This window comes from Pterocles gutturalis, unplaced genomic scaffold (assembly GCF_000699245.1).
Source record: "Pterocles gutturalis isolate BGI_N339 unplaced genomic scaffold, ASM69924v1 scaffold14587, whole genome shotgun sequence".
NCBI classification, from domain to species: Eukaryota; Metazoa; Chordata; class Aves; order Pterocliformes; family Pteroclidae; genus Pterocles; species Pterocles gutturalis.
The window spans coordinates 87,755-102,508 of record NW_010113076.1 but is presented as its reverse complement, the minus strand read 5'-3'; the positions used below and the strand labels follow the sequence as shown (position 1 = coordinate 102,508).

Here is a 14,754-nt window from a genome sequence, read left to right as displayed (position 1 = left end):
TCTCCTACAAGTAGTCCACAGAAAAAGAAAAATTCAGCTGTTACACAAGTTGGACTTCAAAGTGAGGGAGCACCTTACTACTTGAAATTTACTTCTCATTGTCACCTTCATTGATAACTAAAACATTCACAGATTCGAAAAGGATAATGAAAACTCCTAGCACCAAAGCTTACTTTTCTTAAAGAAAGCCTGCAATGTTGTGGTAAATCGAAGTTTAAAAAAAGCTATGCAAAGGCAACTTCTAGATCTGGTTTTGCTGCTCTGTTGTGCTTGTCTAAGGCTTGAGGAAATTTATGACTTCCTCCTCCTGCTTATACCACCAAGAAATCTTCCAGAATACAAGTCTCCCAAATTCTCTGCCTACAAGTACACATACATTAGGTTGATTCAGCTGAAAAAGTAAGTCCTTTTGTTTGTGGGAAGGGAACACTTCCCCCCAAACCTACTTTTTAAAAAACTGCCCTTCTACAGTGGCTATAAAAAGTATGTTTGTGTTCTCTGCTATTTATACTGTACAGGAAGAAGGCCTTAAAATCAGCAGCAGGCATTTCTGCATGTTTTGTATCTCAGAAATACAACTATGCCAAGAATTTTTATATGTGGTTTCACTGCAGAAATCCTCAGATTTCTAGGAATAGGAGGGGGAAAATTCTCTCATTTCTCTCCTGGAGATCATACTGCCACACACCTACTATGGTAAGCAATAAGCATTTGTCAGGAGTTTGAATTAAACAAATAAGATTTTTTTTTAAGATATCTGAATAAAAATCTTTTGCAATTCTCTATTTTTTTAGAATCATCTGAGAACCTGGAGATAACATTTTAGCACTCAAGACACGGAGAATCTTATTTTAAAGGGGAAAAAACAACAAAATAAAAAATACAGGCCTATTTCAGATAATTTTTATACACTACAAAGCAATAATAAAGATCAAAACAGATCTTTTCTTCCAATACAGATCACTATTTGACCATTAGAGAAGGTGCTGCTGAAATGGAAAGGCTGGTATTTCATGTAAGTAGTATTTCAAAATTTGCAGTTTACAGCTGTTCCAGTGGAGAACGGTGGAGCGAGTCATATAATCCTCAACAGGCGAGTACTCCCACACATTGTCTCCATGTGAGAATCTTGAGGCTATCAACCACCAGCTGCCCAGAGACATTAGCTAAAAACTAAAGCCTTGTGTCACAGCCAAGTGAACTTTTCTTTAGGTCAACATGAAGATTTACTGGCACTCAGAACAGTCTACACCAACTTCAAGGTAAAAAGAGTTTGAGGCAAATATCTGCGATAGCCCTATCAGCTCCATATTTCAGCTCCTCCCACCTGAATTGGCTTCTCTTGTCTAAGGCAACGAACGCCCAATTCAACAGCCTTGACTTACTGTGAGATGTGAGTTATGGGGGTCAGCAGTGTCTCACCCTCCAGGTCGAGCTCATCGGCAAAGCTGTTGGTCCTGATGAAGGGTCCTGTGTTCACATCTAAAAACGTCGGGCTTTTTTTCACTGCGAGGAAACATGCAGATAACAGTTAAAGCAAGACCAGTTGGCTTTTTGTAGAAAAGGTCTACCACTCGTTTGGATCTCTGCAATAATGTACACTTTAACAGAACACTGAAAACAAAACTTACTACCAAAAAACTGCATATACCGCAGAGTTCGTGAAATGTAAAACTAACTCTTCTTCTGCCCAAAGAATTTCAACTTCTGCTGAAGATGTAAAGCTAATATTTTTTTTTTTCTAATTCATACCTCTCATACTCTAGAACGCAGAGTATCTGTATCACAGGCAGCTTCATGCATTACCCACCTTACTGCACAACAGCCAGCCACACCACAGAGCAGGGCTCTACACCAGCAGTGCGGGGCTGGAATTCACTGACAAAATCAGATCCTTTTCATTTCAACTCTACTTCATGTTTTAGTTTAGAATACCAGTTCCTAGGGTGCAATTACTGTGACTAAGATCAAGAAACCAGGCCTAGATCATCACAGGAGCCTAGGCATCTCCACAGCGAGCAGCCAGCTCCAGCCAACGCTGAGCTGGTCTGCTGGTTCCCAGTCCCTTCCACACTTGGGCACGAGGATGCTTCATCTGTGAGCCCAGGCACGAGACAGGTGGCAAGATGTCCAGCTCATCCAAGATGAGGTCCTCAGTGGGAAAGCCATTTCACAAAACTTCAGGTATTGAAAGTTTTTAGTGGGAAATTTACTCATATAACAACACTTTCATGCCTCCGAGAAGTTAGGGAGAGTATTACAGATTTCGTGTTTAAACTCAGGCTCCTAAATTCTGCTAGACTCTAAGAACCCTAAGTGCTTTTTCCAGTACGGTTGTAACATTTGTTAGAGAAGCCACAAAATTTGCATATAAATGAAACCACTATTGTATTTATACATCACTGTAAATGAATTTTACAGAGAATAAAACCTAGTACAATTCTGTAGGGATTGTAGGGACATTGTCACACCTCCCTAGAAATCTTTATCTGTGCGACTGGCTGGATCATTCCATGAAATAATTATAGCATTGTAATTTACAAAGTCTCTACTATAATAAATAAAATACTTTATAACAGTAAATAATGCCCTGCCAAAATGTAACACGTATTCCTTGAGTTTTCAGCTTTTAATTGCAGTTTACAACCCGAGCAACTTTTCAAACTCAAAATTCTACTGACATGCCTATGCTTTCTTTAAAAACCAGCACCATAAATTTCTGTGTCACAGCAGGCAACTCCAGACAGAGCATCGCAAAGTTTTAGTAATTAACAAAGGTGATGGAGCAATGAAATATGATGAGCTTTACCTGGAGAGGAAGGAACGCTGGAAGACTGCTGGTCTGTGGAAAAGGATGGCCAGGAGCGCTGACAATCTGAGTCAGAGTAAAGATGCACACAAAATAAAGAGAGATAGGAGAGGGATGGGGGAAGAAGAAAAAAAAAAAAAAAAAAAAAAAGAAAAAAGCTCCAGACAGGCAGCTGAGGAGATGCAAACATATTTAACATACAGTATGTTGTAGCTGACATATTTAAAAACAAAAAATACAGTGGAAAAGAATTTGTAAGAAACTCTTCTAGCATGCATTACACGTTAGCAGAATATTAAATCACAACGAGGGAAGGCATTGTTGTCTCTTCAAACCCATTCTTCCTGACAGTGTCACCTGCTGGAAGATATTCCTCCCTACAAGCCAGTCCCACTTTGAGGAATGTCATCTATTTGCCCCTTCCTTCCTGACGGCAGGGTTTCCCGACGTTTTCCTGCCCGGCACACCTGGTAAGAAGCATTTGAAGCTGGCCACTTCAACCACCTAAGCCAAGTGCCTGCCTCAAGCTGAATTTCTTGGGGAAAAGTTTCAGGTAAGAAAGAGGAGTCTACAATGAGGAGGCTTGTTATCCTTTTAATAACTATTTCATTAAGAAATGCCTGTGGACTCACACATGGGGACAGGGTGATATTTTTCAGAATTGTTTCCTTACTTTTATGCAAAACCAAAATAGATACATATTGGAGTTAAAAAATTGGAAAAAACCCCTCATTTTGCAAGTGTTCAGTGAGTGCTAGGCACGCTCCAGCCATGGCTCTTGGGTCTTTGCTGAACTGATGATACTGGGAGAAAGGAGGCAGGGAGAAAAAGGGGTGGGAATCTCTGGTTGCACACGGATACTGGCAGGGAAGCCAGAGAGGGGATCCAGAAGTGGGAAGATTTGAATACAAAAGTGGACAGCCCAAAGAGAGAACCAAAATTTTCTGAATATGAGAAAGCAGCACATGGATATGGGGCTAGAGGCTTTCTAAGGACCAAATCAAAGCTGAAGGGGCATCCTTTATCCTTGGACTTCCTCATTTCTTGTTTCTGAGCCTTGGACTGGGCAGCTTCAGTTTTCTGCGCACGTCATCTTACAGTGAGTAAAAATACACCCTCTCCTCTTTATTTCTTTGAGTCACTGGGAGAATGGTGTTAGGTAACGTCCCAGGTCCACTGAGCTCATGCTGCCCATCTAGGAAATAGAAACTGAACCTCTGGTGGCTGGCAAAGCTCCTCTGGTATCTCCCCAAGATGAAGGAATTTCTCATTCATGCAGAGCAGGTGACTGCACGGCTCCTGCTGCTCTCCTGAGGTTGTTCCACCACGCTCACCCCCAACACACATGCACTGCTTGGGGTGCAGGAGGAAAGTGGAAACCGGAAAATGAGCAAATCAAGGACTGGGCAGGGGGAGTCAAGGAGATTCGGTTTGTTTTCTGCTGTTTTACCACCTCAATTGCACCTGTGTTCGACATGCGTTCAGAGGAGAAACTGAACCTTGTATTGCAGAGAATTTAATCTAAGCCTGAACATCCTTGCACTCAGCACTGGAAAGAAGCTTCCATTGTCTTTAGTGGATGCAGAGCACAAAACGTACAGGTGGCTCACAGCACTCGCACTAAACCACAGAGATTTTTTGCCCAGACCTAGCTCTAACGCTAGGTTCTTTGGGGAACACTCAATTGTTAAGAAAGAGCCCAAGCAAGCACATTAGAAACATCACAGGGCTACACGGCTGCTTGAGTGATCACCGAATTCAAACAAACAGTAAAATAAATTATTTTATAGGTCCCCATCTGTTCACAAATATCTACAGAGCATTTTTACAGGAACAGATGTATGTACTTCAGAATGCACAACACTGGAAGTCAAATCTGGAAATTTTTCTTCCATCCCAATCTATTTGTTTAGAAATTAATTCTCAGGTTTATGCTCAGATAACTTAACTGCTGGATGAATTATAGTTTATTTATATATAGATTATCTTTTTCTATATATACCTGAGCAATTTTTCTCAATCATAAAACAAAACAGAGACTGTCTACCTATATAAATGAGTAATCTCTTTTCTCTTTGTAATGAAACTGTGGGTGCAAGCGTGATTACGAGTGTGAGAATGTACATTTTTGTCTGTCTAGATTTCCTTGGCTGCAAAAGGTTTCTTAGAAACTATACAGCACTAGGCACACATGAAAAGCACTGCAAACATTACATTGTCATAAGCTGGCATGCCATAGATAGAGTTATTTTCCTCAACTTACCAAGCAATTTTAACATTCCTGTTTGTCCTGTATACTTGTAACAGTTTAGAGAGAGCAGAACACAGACAGAAAAAAGAAAAAAGATAAGTGTCAGAAGATAATAGGGAAAACCCTTTTACTGAAAGCTGTACAGATGAGTTTTGAAGTGGCAGTAGTAGGTTAGTTAATTAACTTAGAAACTTAGTGATAAACGGTGGAACTTTACAAATCTAAGTATTTGTACAGTTTTTTCATTGGACTGTTCTGAAGTACTGTACTCAAAGCCTGAGACATAGACTAAACTTAGTACTTGCCCACCTTTTAACAGCTTTATCATTTCCACCTCCAGATGCAATTCGCAATCATTCCTTAAAAGAGGCCAAGAAAGAGTGGAAAGCATGGATGTCGCAGAGCAAGACAAGACAGAAGCACACCAAAAAGGTATATGGAAGGTGAGACTTTCTGCTTGAATTAAAATATGCCTGGTGCCAGCCCACAGTGCTATCTTGTTTTAAAGGTTATTAAATTTAATCAGGTAAGCCAAATTTTTGAGGAGAAAAAATGTAAGTATTTAAGGTATTTATAATCAGTAAAACACACGTTAAAAATTAAACCTCATTCATGCTGCCAAAATTTGAGCAATGCACAGTAAAAACTTCTAATAAAAGCACATTTATAAAATGCCACATTGTAAATTCAGAGTTATTTTGGAAATTCATTACAGCTAAAGCAACTATAACTAAGCTATCAATTGTAAGATGACTATCATAGTCCTTTCTTCTTTTTCCTCTTGCTGTACCATTTTGTACAGTGACACTTAATACAGATGGATCCACATTTATCTTAAGTACTTCTGCTTTCAAAATTTGATTCACAGCCCACACCACTGAGCAGATGGCAGGCGCACACGATGGTTTCATGTAGCAGACTATGCTCAGAGCAGCCAAGACGTGTCAACCCTTTTTGGTGAGGTACAAGCACAATAGTAACACATCCTGGGGAAATGTCACCTGGAAAAGCTGATAGCTATTCCCTGTAGTTTCAATCAGTTGCAGAATTGGGGAATGTATGCACCAGCCCCAGAGACAGCAGCTCTTTTGGCAGGCAGAAACAACAAATCACCTCAGTTTGTCTGCAGTGGAGCATGATTATTAAAGGAATCACTGAATCTCACCCAGACAAACCAGCAACCAAAGTATTCTTGCCTTCGAATGACAAGAGCTTGTTCTGTCCTCACTCTCCCTGCTACAGACACTAACGAGGACCTGTGTGTAAATCACTAACAGAAGCCACTACAGTTACTGGCATTTTATAATGGAATTTCTTACCAGAATTTTCATATGCTTCAAAACTGAAAGCAGGTTTCCTGTCCTCCGACACGTGGTCAAAAGTGATGTGTGGAACAGTTAACATCCTATCTGGAGAAGAAGGCCCGTTGTCCTTGTCTAACTTAAATTTCTTCCTTTTAACCTAAAAATACACATACACTGAATTACTCAAACCAAGCCACATTTGGTTGTCTCTTCAGTAATGCCTTCAATAACAAAGCAGTCCTTAACGAGCTATAACCAGTCAAAAGAGTGCCTGACCGATTACATTTTCCTGACGCTACATTGTGCGTTTCTCAGTTACCCCCCATCCCACCAAACCTGGCTAATCACTGGAATTCTGTACACAGTCAATAGCAAATCCCTTCCCTGCAGTAAAAAAAAACCTGCTAGTGCTGTGACACCTCATATAAATCACACTATTCTAGAATATCTTTACCATTTTATGGATGCAATCAATCATACCTTCAGCAAAAAGCAAACAGATATATTGCTGCTGAACTCGGACGAACCTGGGATACCAGGGAAGCTTTTTGCACAACATCCTCTCCTCCCAGCCCAAGGCTGCTGTGCAGCACTCTTACAAGAGAGAGGATGAAGTATTATATAATCTAAAGATTCTGACCAAGGCTTTTTGTTGCTGGTTTTTTAAACAACAAAATTCTTAACTTATGGGATCAGTTGGTATGAAAACACTACCGTACACAGTCACAAGATGTCTTCACCATAGAAGCTTAGAAAGCCACAAAATCAATAGGTGAGAGAAGCAGCAGTTTTGTTGTTTGTTTTTTTTAAAACGAATTAAAGTCACTCTTTTAGAAATAGTTATTTTCTTTTTTCCTTTGCAAACAACAACAATAAATTACTGATTGGTGTGCCTGGGTTAGATCATTATTGCTGTTCTCCAAACCCATAGATCCATTTAAAAACTCAAGCTTGGGAACAGAAGCAAACTGAGCTATAGTTTAAAATGGATGTATACTGAAAATTTCAAAACTGAAACGAAAATAAACTGTAAAACAAACACAACAAAAAGCCTCTAGAGAGCAAACAAATTCAATCTAATTTAAAAAATTTAAATTTCTATAATAGGAAATGTTAAGTTACTGGTACCATCACTGATTTCTTTGGTTTTGGACTGGGTGACAGCAAATGATAATTTCTGGAAGGTTTTCGAATGTATATTTTCCATGTAGAAGAGTCCGGGTTTTCTGCTGCATAGCATCTCCATGCGGTCTAGAACAAATGTTTTAAGCAACAGAACAATTAGTGCAATCGGATTTCTAGCTATCTGTGCTACAAAGTATCTCCCAAATAGCACGTTAGTCATTCCTTATTCAATAGTATTCTTGAATTTCCCCCCTGGAAACATAAACTCAGCACTGTTTAGAATCATTATTTAGTAAACAGAAACCACAGTTTGAACGGGGGAAACCAGAAAGGAAGATCAGTCTTTTCAAGTGCAACTTTTGTTCACATTAGCAACAAACAAATTATAAGAAAGAGTTCTAAACTGGACTCAAAAGGTTGGGGTTGAATTGCTTGCTCTGCCCCATTTTCCCTCTCTGACTTTGAACATTTTCCTATTTACATCCTGTGTTTCAGGCTCCTGCTCAAAAAACAAAAATCGTTCTTCCCTGCCTTACAAGAGTTCTAGCAGAAGGAAAAAAAAAAAAAAAAAGCAATTGTGATGCGGTCAGTAGGGCTATATTCAGACAAAGAAGTAAGACTGAGAGCTTGAGGGAACAGCACCAATGGTTAACCAGGAGCCAAACCCAAAACCAGTCCTCCCTCCTGCCAGCCACCAGGGATTAAAATACTACGTTCTAAGGCAAAAAGGAAGAAAAGCAGGGCTAGGAAACAGGACCAACCAGAGACCACACACCACTGCATTCTGTATCAGACGTGTAAATATATCAGAGTTGATTAACAATTAGTCTCCAAATTAAAAGGGTAGATCCTCACATGATACATGAAAAAAGGACACTCGCATCCACACACAAAATCTGAAGTGGGAAAAGGCCAGAAAACGGTAGATGAAAGACAGCAAGCAAGGCAGAATAACAGAGGAAAACAGGCAGCGGCTGGAAAGGAAAGGATGGGACAATCACCATGTAATTCCCACCATGGTTAACAGGACACCGTTAGAAACAAGTGGCCTCTAGGAGAAAACAAGGGGGAATACAGGAAAAAAGTACCACTCATTTCAGCTGTTGTCTTGTACTTATTTCATAAACTTCTTCATTTAAGAATAATCTTTCTGTAAGTTATTTGTAGAGCACTTATTAAATTGGGGCTTTAGAAGTCTGAGACTTAGTAAATCATGATTACCACTACTAAGAACAGGTAGTCAGCAACTCATTTTCTACGCTCCACTCCTCCTTAACATTTCAGATGGAGCCAAGTACAACATTTTGGACATGCAGTCCCAGGCTTCCCAATAATTTGGGGTTGATTTCCCAAAAGAATCAGTGGGAACACTAAAAATCCATTCTTTGCAAAACCATACCTTTTCCTGCCCATGAAATCCAAATGAAACACACTGAGTCTGGAGGTTTTTGGCTAATCTCTGGCTATAACCAGAGCCCTAAATTTAAACCTTTTTCACATTAACTCTGGGACTGTTTAGTTTCAAGCATAAACTTTACAGTTAGCTACTGTTTCCATAAAGAGGCCGACCTGGAAACCCACATTCACTCGTGAAGCTAGAGAAATAACTCATACGAGAATGCAAAAATGATACGGCTTAGGTGTACAGCTAGATTTCTTTTCAATTTGATCCTTGGGCTTTTAAAGCCACATGCAGATACTGAGTGAGGGAGGAAAAGCTGGAAAAACCTAGAATGAAACAATATTAATCCTTCTCCAGGGTGAAACGCTGGCTCCACTGAAGTAAAGGATAAAATCCCGTTGACCTTACACTGACACTGAACTGCAACTGTGTTTTTAACAGAGGGGATCAAAATTTTCCCGCCTGTATGGTATCCTGACTGATTTTGCAGAATCCCAGTTGTTCCCAGCCACCTATCCTGGAGCTGAAAAGTTCAGACAAGATTTTCCTATTTAACATTTTGACTTAATTCTCCTAAATTTGAGATTTTTAAGAATTTTTGTCCCAAGGAAAACGAAGCATATCTGATGTTTGGCTTTACAAGCAGCAATGTATTTTCTAAAAATACAGTTTTACATGAAGCCTCCTCTCTGTTTTCACTATTGCAAGCACAGTATTTCCTAACATTTTCCCCAGGTAAATTGTTCAAGAACTACAGGATAACCTTCAGTTTTTATTTTAACCAGATGAATTTAAAAGTTTGCACTGATTTGGGAGTGAACTTTTCTGCTCATTAGTTTACCCACCATTAAAGGTGGGATTTCCAAAACTGTTTAAAAGAGTTGCACCTGTAACTCCTCTACAATCTTTAATGGGGATTAGGTATGGAAATACTACCAAGGGTTTTGAAAAAAGAGTATAAATTGAAATAAATGATAGTATGCAAAAAATGCCAGTATGCAAAACCAGGAACTCAGTACCTGTATGAGAGAAGCAGCAGCTGGAATTTGACGGTTGAAATGCTTCTGTCTTTGTTTCTGTTGCACCTTCAGGGCAAAGCCTGAACCAAGAATTCCCTGTGGGAAGAAAGAAAACACAGATTTTTTTTTTTTTTTTTTTTTTTTTAAGAGGGGGAAAAAAACCACACATAAGCTTGCCAAATTATGTTGTATTAATAAACTTCTATTCGGCATCATAAACCCCAACTCATTATTTAGAGGAAATGACTTAATGCTGTTACGTTTTTGACTCAGTCAGTATTACTTGTTGAAACAAACTATGAATGCTATCATGTCCTGATCCAAAGCCTACTTAAGTCAGCTGGACTCAAATGCTAAAGAGCGAGCAGAAACGGTATTTCATACCCTCTAAAAGCCCCATAAATTCTTGTGCAGGGGAATGACAGAATAGGGAGAAATATTAACCTGATGTGCTTAACTTCGTGTTTTTGAGAAATAAAGCTTTAGCATGGCATGATTTGGGTCATAAGAAAGATCTTTTAACTGTAATATGGTAATTTCTATTTCCTTATGTTAACCCATGCTGGGAGGGGAGGGCAAAGAAGAGGAAAAGAAACATCATGAAATGGTTGGGACTTCAGTGAGTTCAACACACGGCCACCCAATCCACCCCAGGACAAGGGACATGGACTAACGGCACTGGATGGCGTACAACCCAAAACAGCTTCCAAACGTAGTATAACTATTAAGTCCAAAATTATGTACAGAGCAAGCAATTTATGTAGTCATTTGCATAGGTAGAGGTTTTAGTAACACAGATAAAAATGAAATCTTCTACAAATAGGTTTACACGACTACACCTACGCAACAACAGCGTAAGTCATTTTCTGCTCACGGCAGTCAAGGTGCCAGAGCAGCCAGCGATCTTGGCTCAACCTCTAAGAACTGTATTAATCATCCAGTGTTTTGAAAGGAACAGGAAAGGTCCTTCCTATTATGTTCATTTAGCAAAGATCAAAGAGTTAATGATGCTCAAACATCACTTAGTTGAGAAGTGAAGGATCATTGCTAGATCCAGAACCCGGAGCAGTTGTGTTTACCCACAACAATGATTTCTGACTGTGATCTCAGCCAGCGCTGTTATTTAAAACAGCAACAAGGCAGCAGGCACTAGCTGCTACCTATCGACTCTGTACTGCTAGAGCTTCAAACCCTAAATTTCCCCCTAGGGCCAAACTCACAAGAACAACTTAATTCAGTAATAAAATCCCACTGATAAAGGGGTGTTTGTTGTTCCTTTACTCCTACAAACTACTAAGGAAACGTGACAGGTAAACATAAAAGCATTGCTGCCAAGGTGGGGCTGCTACACAATTATTTATAAAACATCTTTGCTGGCATTCAAGTCTGACGGGAAAAAAAAAAACAAGTTTTCATTCAAAATAGTAGCTTTTGGCATTTTTCTTACAGATCATTTCATTTACCAGATCTCTCTTCTAAACAAGGAATAAATGTGAAAGAGACTAGAATGAGGAGGGGGGAAGAATATGCTTTAAAGGCAAAATGATGCAGGAGAGTCTAAAAATTCATTTCACTTAAAGTCACTTAATTACCCTCCTCTGCAAAGGGTTGAGTACTTTTAAAGTAAGCAACTGATTTTAAAAAGCCACTGGAGTTTTAATAGTTACTATTTCATGCTGTGAAGCATTTTTGCAACGGTACTGGCATAAAACTATTCTTCTCATCCATCCCGTACTTAGCCCCACCGTTCCCCCGCCACAACCACACTAAACATCTGCTAACATAACCGTTCATGTCACTGAACTGAAAAATTACTGAAAAAGCAACATTTCAACAGCACAATTCAGCTAAATTTGTGAGGAAAAAAATGCCCTTCATTGCCCTCGGCACTGGGCGTTTTGGGTTTTCAAACCACAGTCCAGGTTTGCCAATTTTGATTTTACCCTTGGTACTCAAGTGCCTTTTTTCTTAGAAAGTACTTGGGAACCTCTGTTCAGTACAAACAACGTGGCATAACTCCTTTAAAAGCTCAACCCTGGGTCACTTTGGAATGTGACTTTGGCCATGGACAGATTTAGCAAAGAGCTGCATCAGTGTCCCTGGCTGCCTCTTGTTGTCTCTCTGCCAATGACACCTTTTCGGCAGCTTTGCTAGAAGAAGGATGTCTATGAGTTCACCCTGAACCTAATCAGTTGAGTAAACTGTGAGTGAATGCCTTAAAAAGCCAAAACTTCACTAACTCACTGAGTCCAGAAGTAATTAGCATGAGAAATCAGTTCCTTTACTCTTCTGAGACAGGCAGAAAAAGTATTTGGAATTAAACATCTCTTTCTCAAACACATACAAAATCCAGTGTTGCATATCACACACACTGCATACGAATTTTTTTAGCTACTTACAGAAGCTCTTTGGCTTCTACAAGCTATGTATATTTTAACCACAATATGTAAGTTTAATACAAAAAAGTAGTAGTAAGTCAAGAGCACAAGATAACCTACCGCAGGGAGTGCAAAAAATGAAATTGCGAATACTGAAAAACAAGATGCAATGGTCTTTCCTATCCAGGTCTGCGGCACTTTATCCCCATAGCCAATAGTTGTAACAGTCACCTGTAAAGAGAAACACACACAGCATTACAGTAAGTAGTAATGCCACACATTTGGGTTGCTGTTCTTACTTTTTTATTTTAAAGAAACATTAGTAGCGTTCCTAACTCTCTGAAGGTAACTCTCCTCTCCAGGTCTGCTTCCCCATCTATACCAGATCAGAAAACACACAGGAAATTTATTTACAATAAAAGACATGTTTAAAATCTTGTAAAGTAAAACCATTAATTAAGTCTTCACGGCTGAGACAGCTTTACAGCGTACGAAGTTCCTGGGATACGGGTTGCCTGTCCATGTCGTACATCTTCCGTAGGCGGAGGCAGCCAACAGGTCTGAGTTGCTGATTTTCTTTATGGGCTGGAGGTGGTTGCTGAGGGTATTACAGGGTTGTTGCATAGAAAGGGCACATAAATATATGTATATATACACTGTAACCATGGACTGTGACTGGGGTCAGACACGAAGTGTTCTAGAGAATAATACTGGTATAAATAGCAAGAGAAGCTGAAAAATTTCCATGCTGTAAAGATCCTGAAAACATGGTCTAACGAATCACTAATTCACGTAATACGTGGAGAGCAAGAACAGATAATTTAATGCACACATGCAGGAAACATCTGCGGAGTTTGGGTTTCAAAGCACTGAAGTAAAGCTTACCACTGAGTGATGCAGCATACCAAGGCTCAGTGAGTCATTATTTGCATGAACTCAAGGAAAGTATGGATTTGTTTGAAGCAGAAGGATACATCTGACATCTGAGAGCAATTTAAACTCACCTATGTCACAGGCTATTGCTGAAGCTGGAAATTAGAGAGATTTTGATCTGTGACTCTGAAGAAGGCTAACCAAAGCAGAGCCTGGGAAACTCCACAAAGCTTCCAAGCAGCTGAAGCACACCTCAATTGCTGGCTGCTCAGATTTTCTGCTGACAGTCTGGGCTTCGCCTGCCCCGGACGCAGGGGACACTAGCCCCAGACACTGATGTACGCAGCCATCCCCACCCATCCCGCAGCTGCTCCCAGCTCACCTCTCTGCTGTACCAGGCACCAGGGAGTGCACACACTCTGTCCCCAACACAGGACATAGCTCCAGCTGCTTCAGGTGGTGGTAAAAGTTTGTTGCAAGTTGCTGACACTCAAAGCATTCAAGTATTAGCACTTAATTTTTAATATAAGTTTTTAAAATACAGCTTATTTCCCAAACTGTTTCATATCCTACTAAAGTATTGTAGGAATTAGTGGGCTAAGTACCCAAGTACCTTTGCCTGTATTCCTGAAATTGTTGTCGAAATACCGCCTTAATTCAGGGCTAACGAGGAACTGAAGGGATGACATTATCTGCTTACCTACCTAAGAGTGTCAGTTAAAAAAATATATAAAAGCCTAAATTGTGATTGCAACTTCCTGTTCAAAAATATGGTACAAAAAAGGAAATATAATTACGGGAAAAGCAATGGCCTTCTTACATAAAAGCTTATGAGAGAAGCTAGCGGTTTATGCCTCAGTTTTTGAAAAGATTTACAAATCCTTGTCACTGAAAAGTTGATTATCAAGTATTCTGTGCTACGATCTTAACATCATGTTGAAATATATACATTAACTAGAAATGTGAAAAGAAGTAAGTGCTGTTGAGCTGACTGAAGCATAACTGCAGAAAGATTCATACACAACTAAGAAGTATTTGCCTCCCCTTTCCCACCACCACCCTGCCCATCCCTTCTGAACTCTTCTGCATGGAGCAGCAGTGACATAAGAAAAGTATTTTCTGTGCTTTATGTTTAAGAGTTTTTTAATAAAATATTTTGGAAATTGGGATGGAAATCAAAGTGTGCTTTTAAGTTAATATTTTTCTCTGTCCCCATAACTCTAATCCATCTACAAATGCATTGTATTCCGAAATTACATTTTCTTTTTTCCCCAAGATATATGCTGTTGAAACCTTACATGTCAAGTTCCTGTCCTAAGTGAATTTTTACAGCCAGATTATAACCCCCTAGAGAGTACAGTACTAATTTTACAGTTGTAAAATGGGATCTTACAATGGAAATACTGACTCAACTTCTACTTTAGCATAGTAAATCTGTTGGCATAATGAAATTAAATTGAATCAAGAGCTCACACATTAAATTTTCATTGAAAAGCAGCATGTAAAACTAATTGTTCTAATTAGGAACAAAATCATGTTCACCCATTGACTATTTCAGAACTTTGATCTGATGTATATCACCACAGGCGTTGG

At 39.5% G+C, this 14,754-nt stretch overlaps 1 protein-coding gene across 1 annotated transcript in view; it reads right to left on the bottom strand.

Annotated features, from left to right (window-relative positions):
- Positions 1–1,381: 1,381 nt before the first annotated feature.
- KCNQ1 (potassium voltage-gated channel, KQT-like subfamily, member 1) overlaps positions 1,382–14,754 on the bottom strand; it is a gene marked incomplete at its 5' end in the record, with an annotated part of 58,588 nt that continues 45,215 nt past the window's right edge. Inside the window, 5 exons of the mRNA XM_010074320.1 lie at positions 1,382–1,506; positions 6,380–6,521; positions 7,493–7,615; positions 9,911–10,006; positions 12,409–12,519. Coding sequence (XP_010072622.1) covers positions 1,382–1,506; positions 6,380–6,521; positions 7,493–7,615; positions 9,911–10,006; positions 12,409–12,519 — 597 coding nt within the window. The remainder of the gene's footprint in view (positions 1,507–6,379; positions 6,522–7,492; positions 7,616–9,910; positions 10,007–12,408; positions 12,520–14,754) is intronic.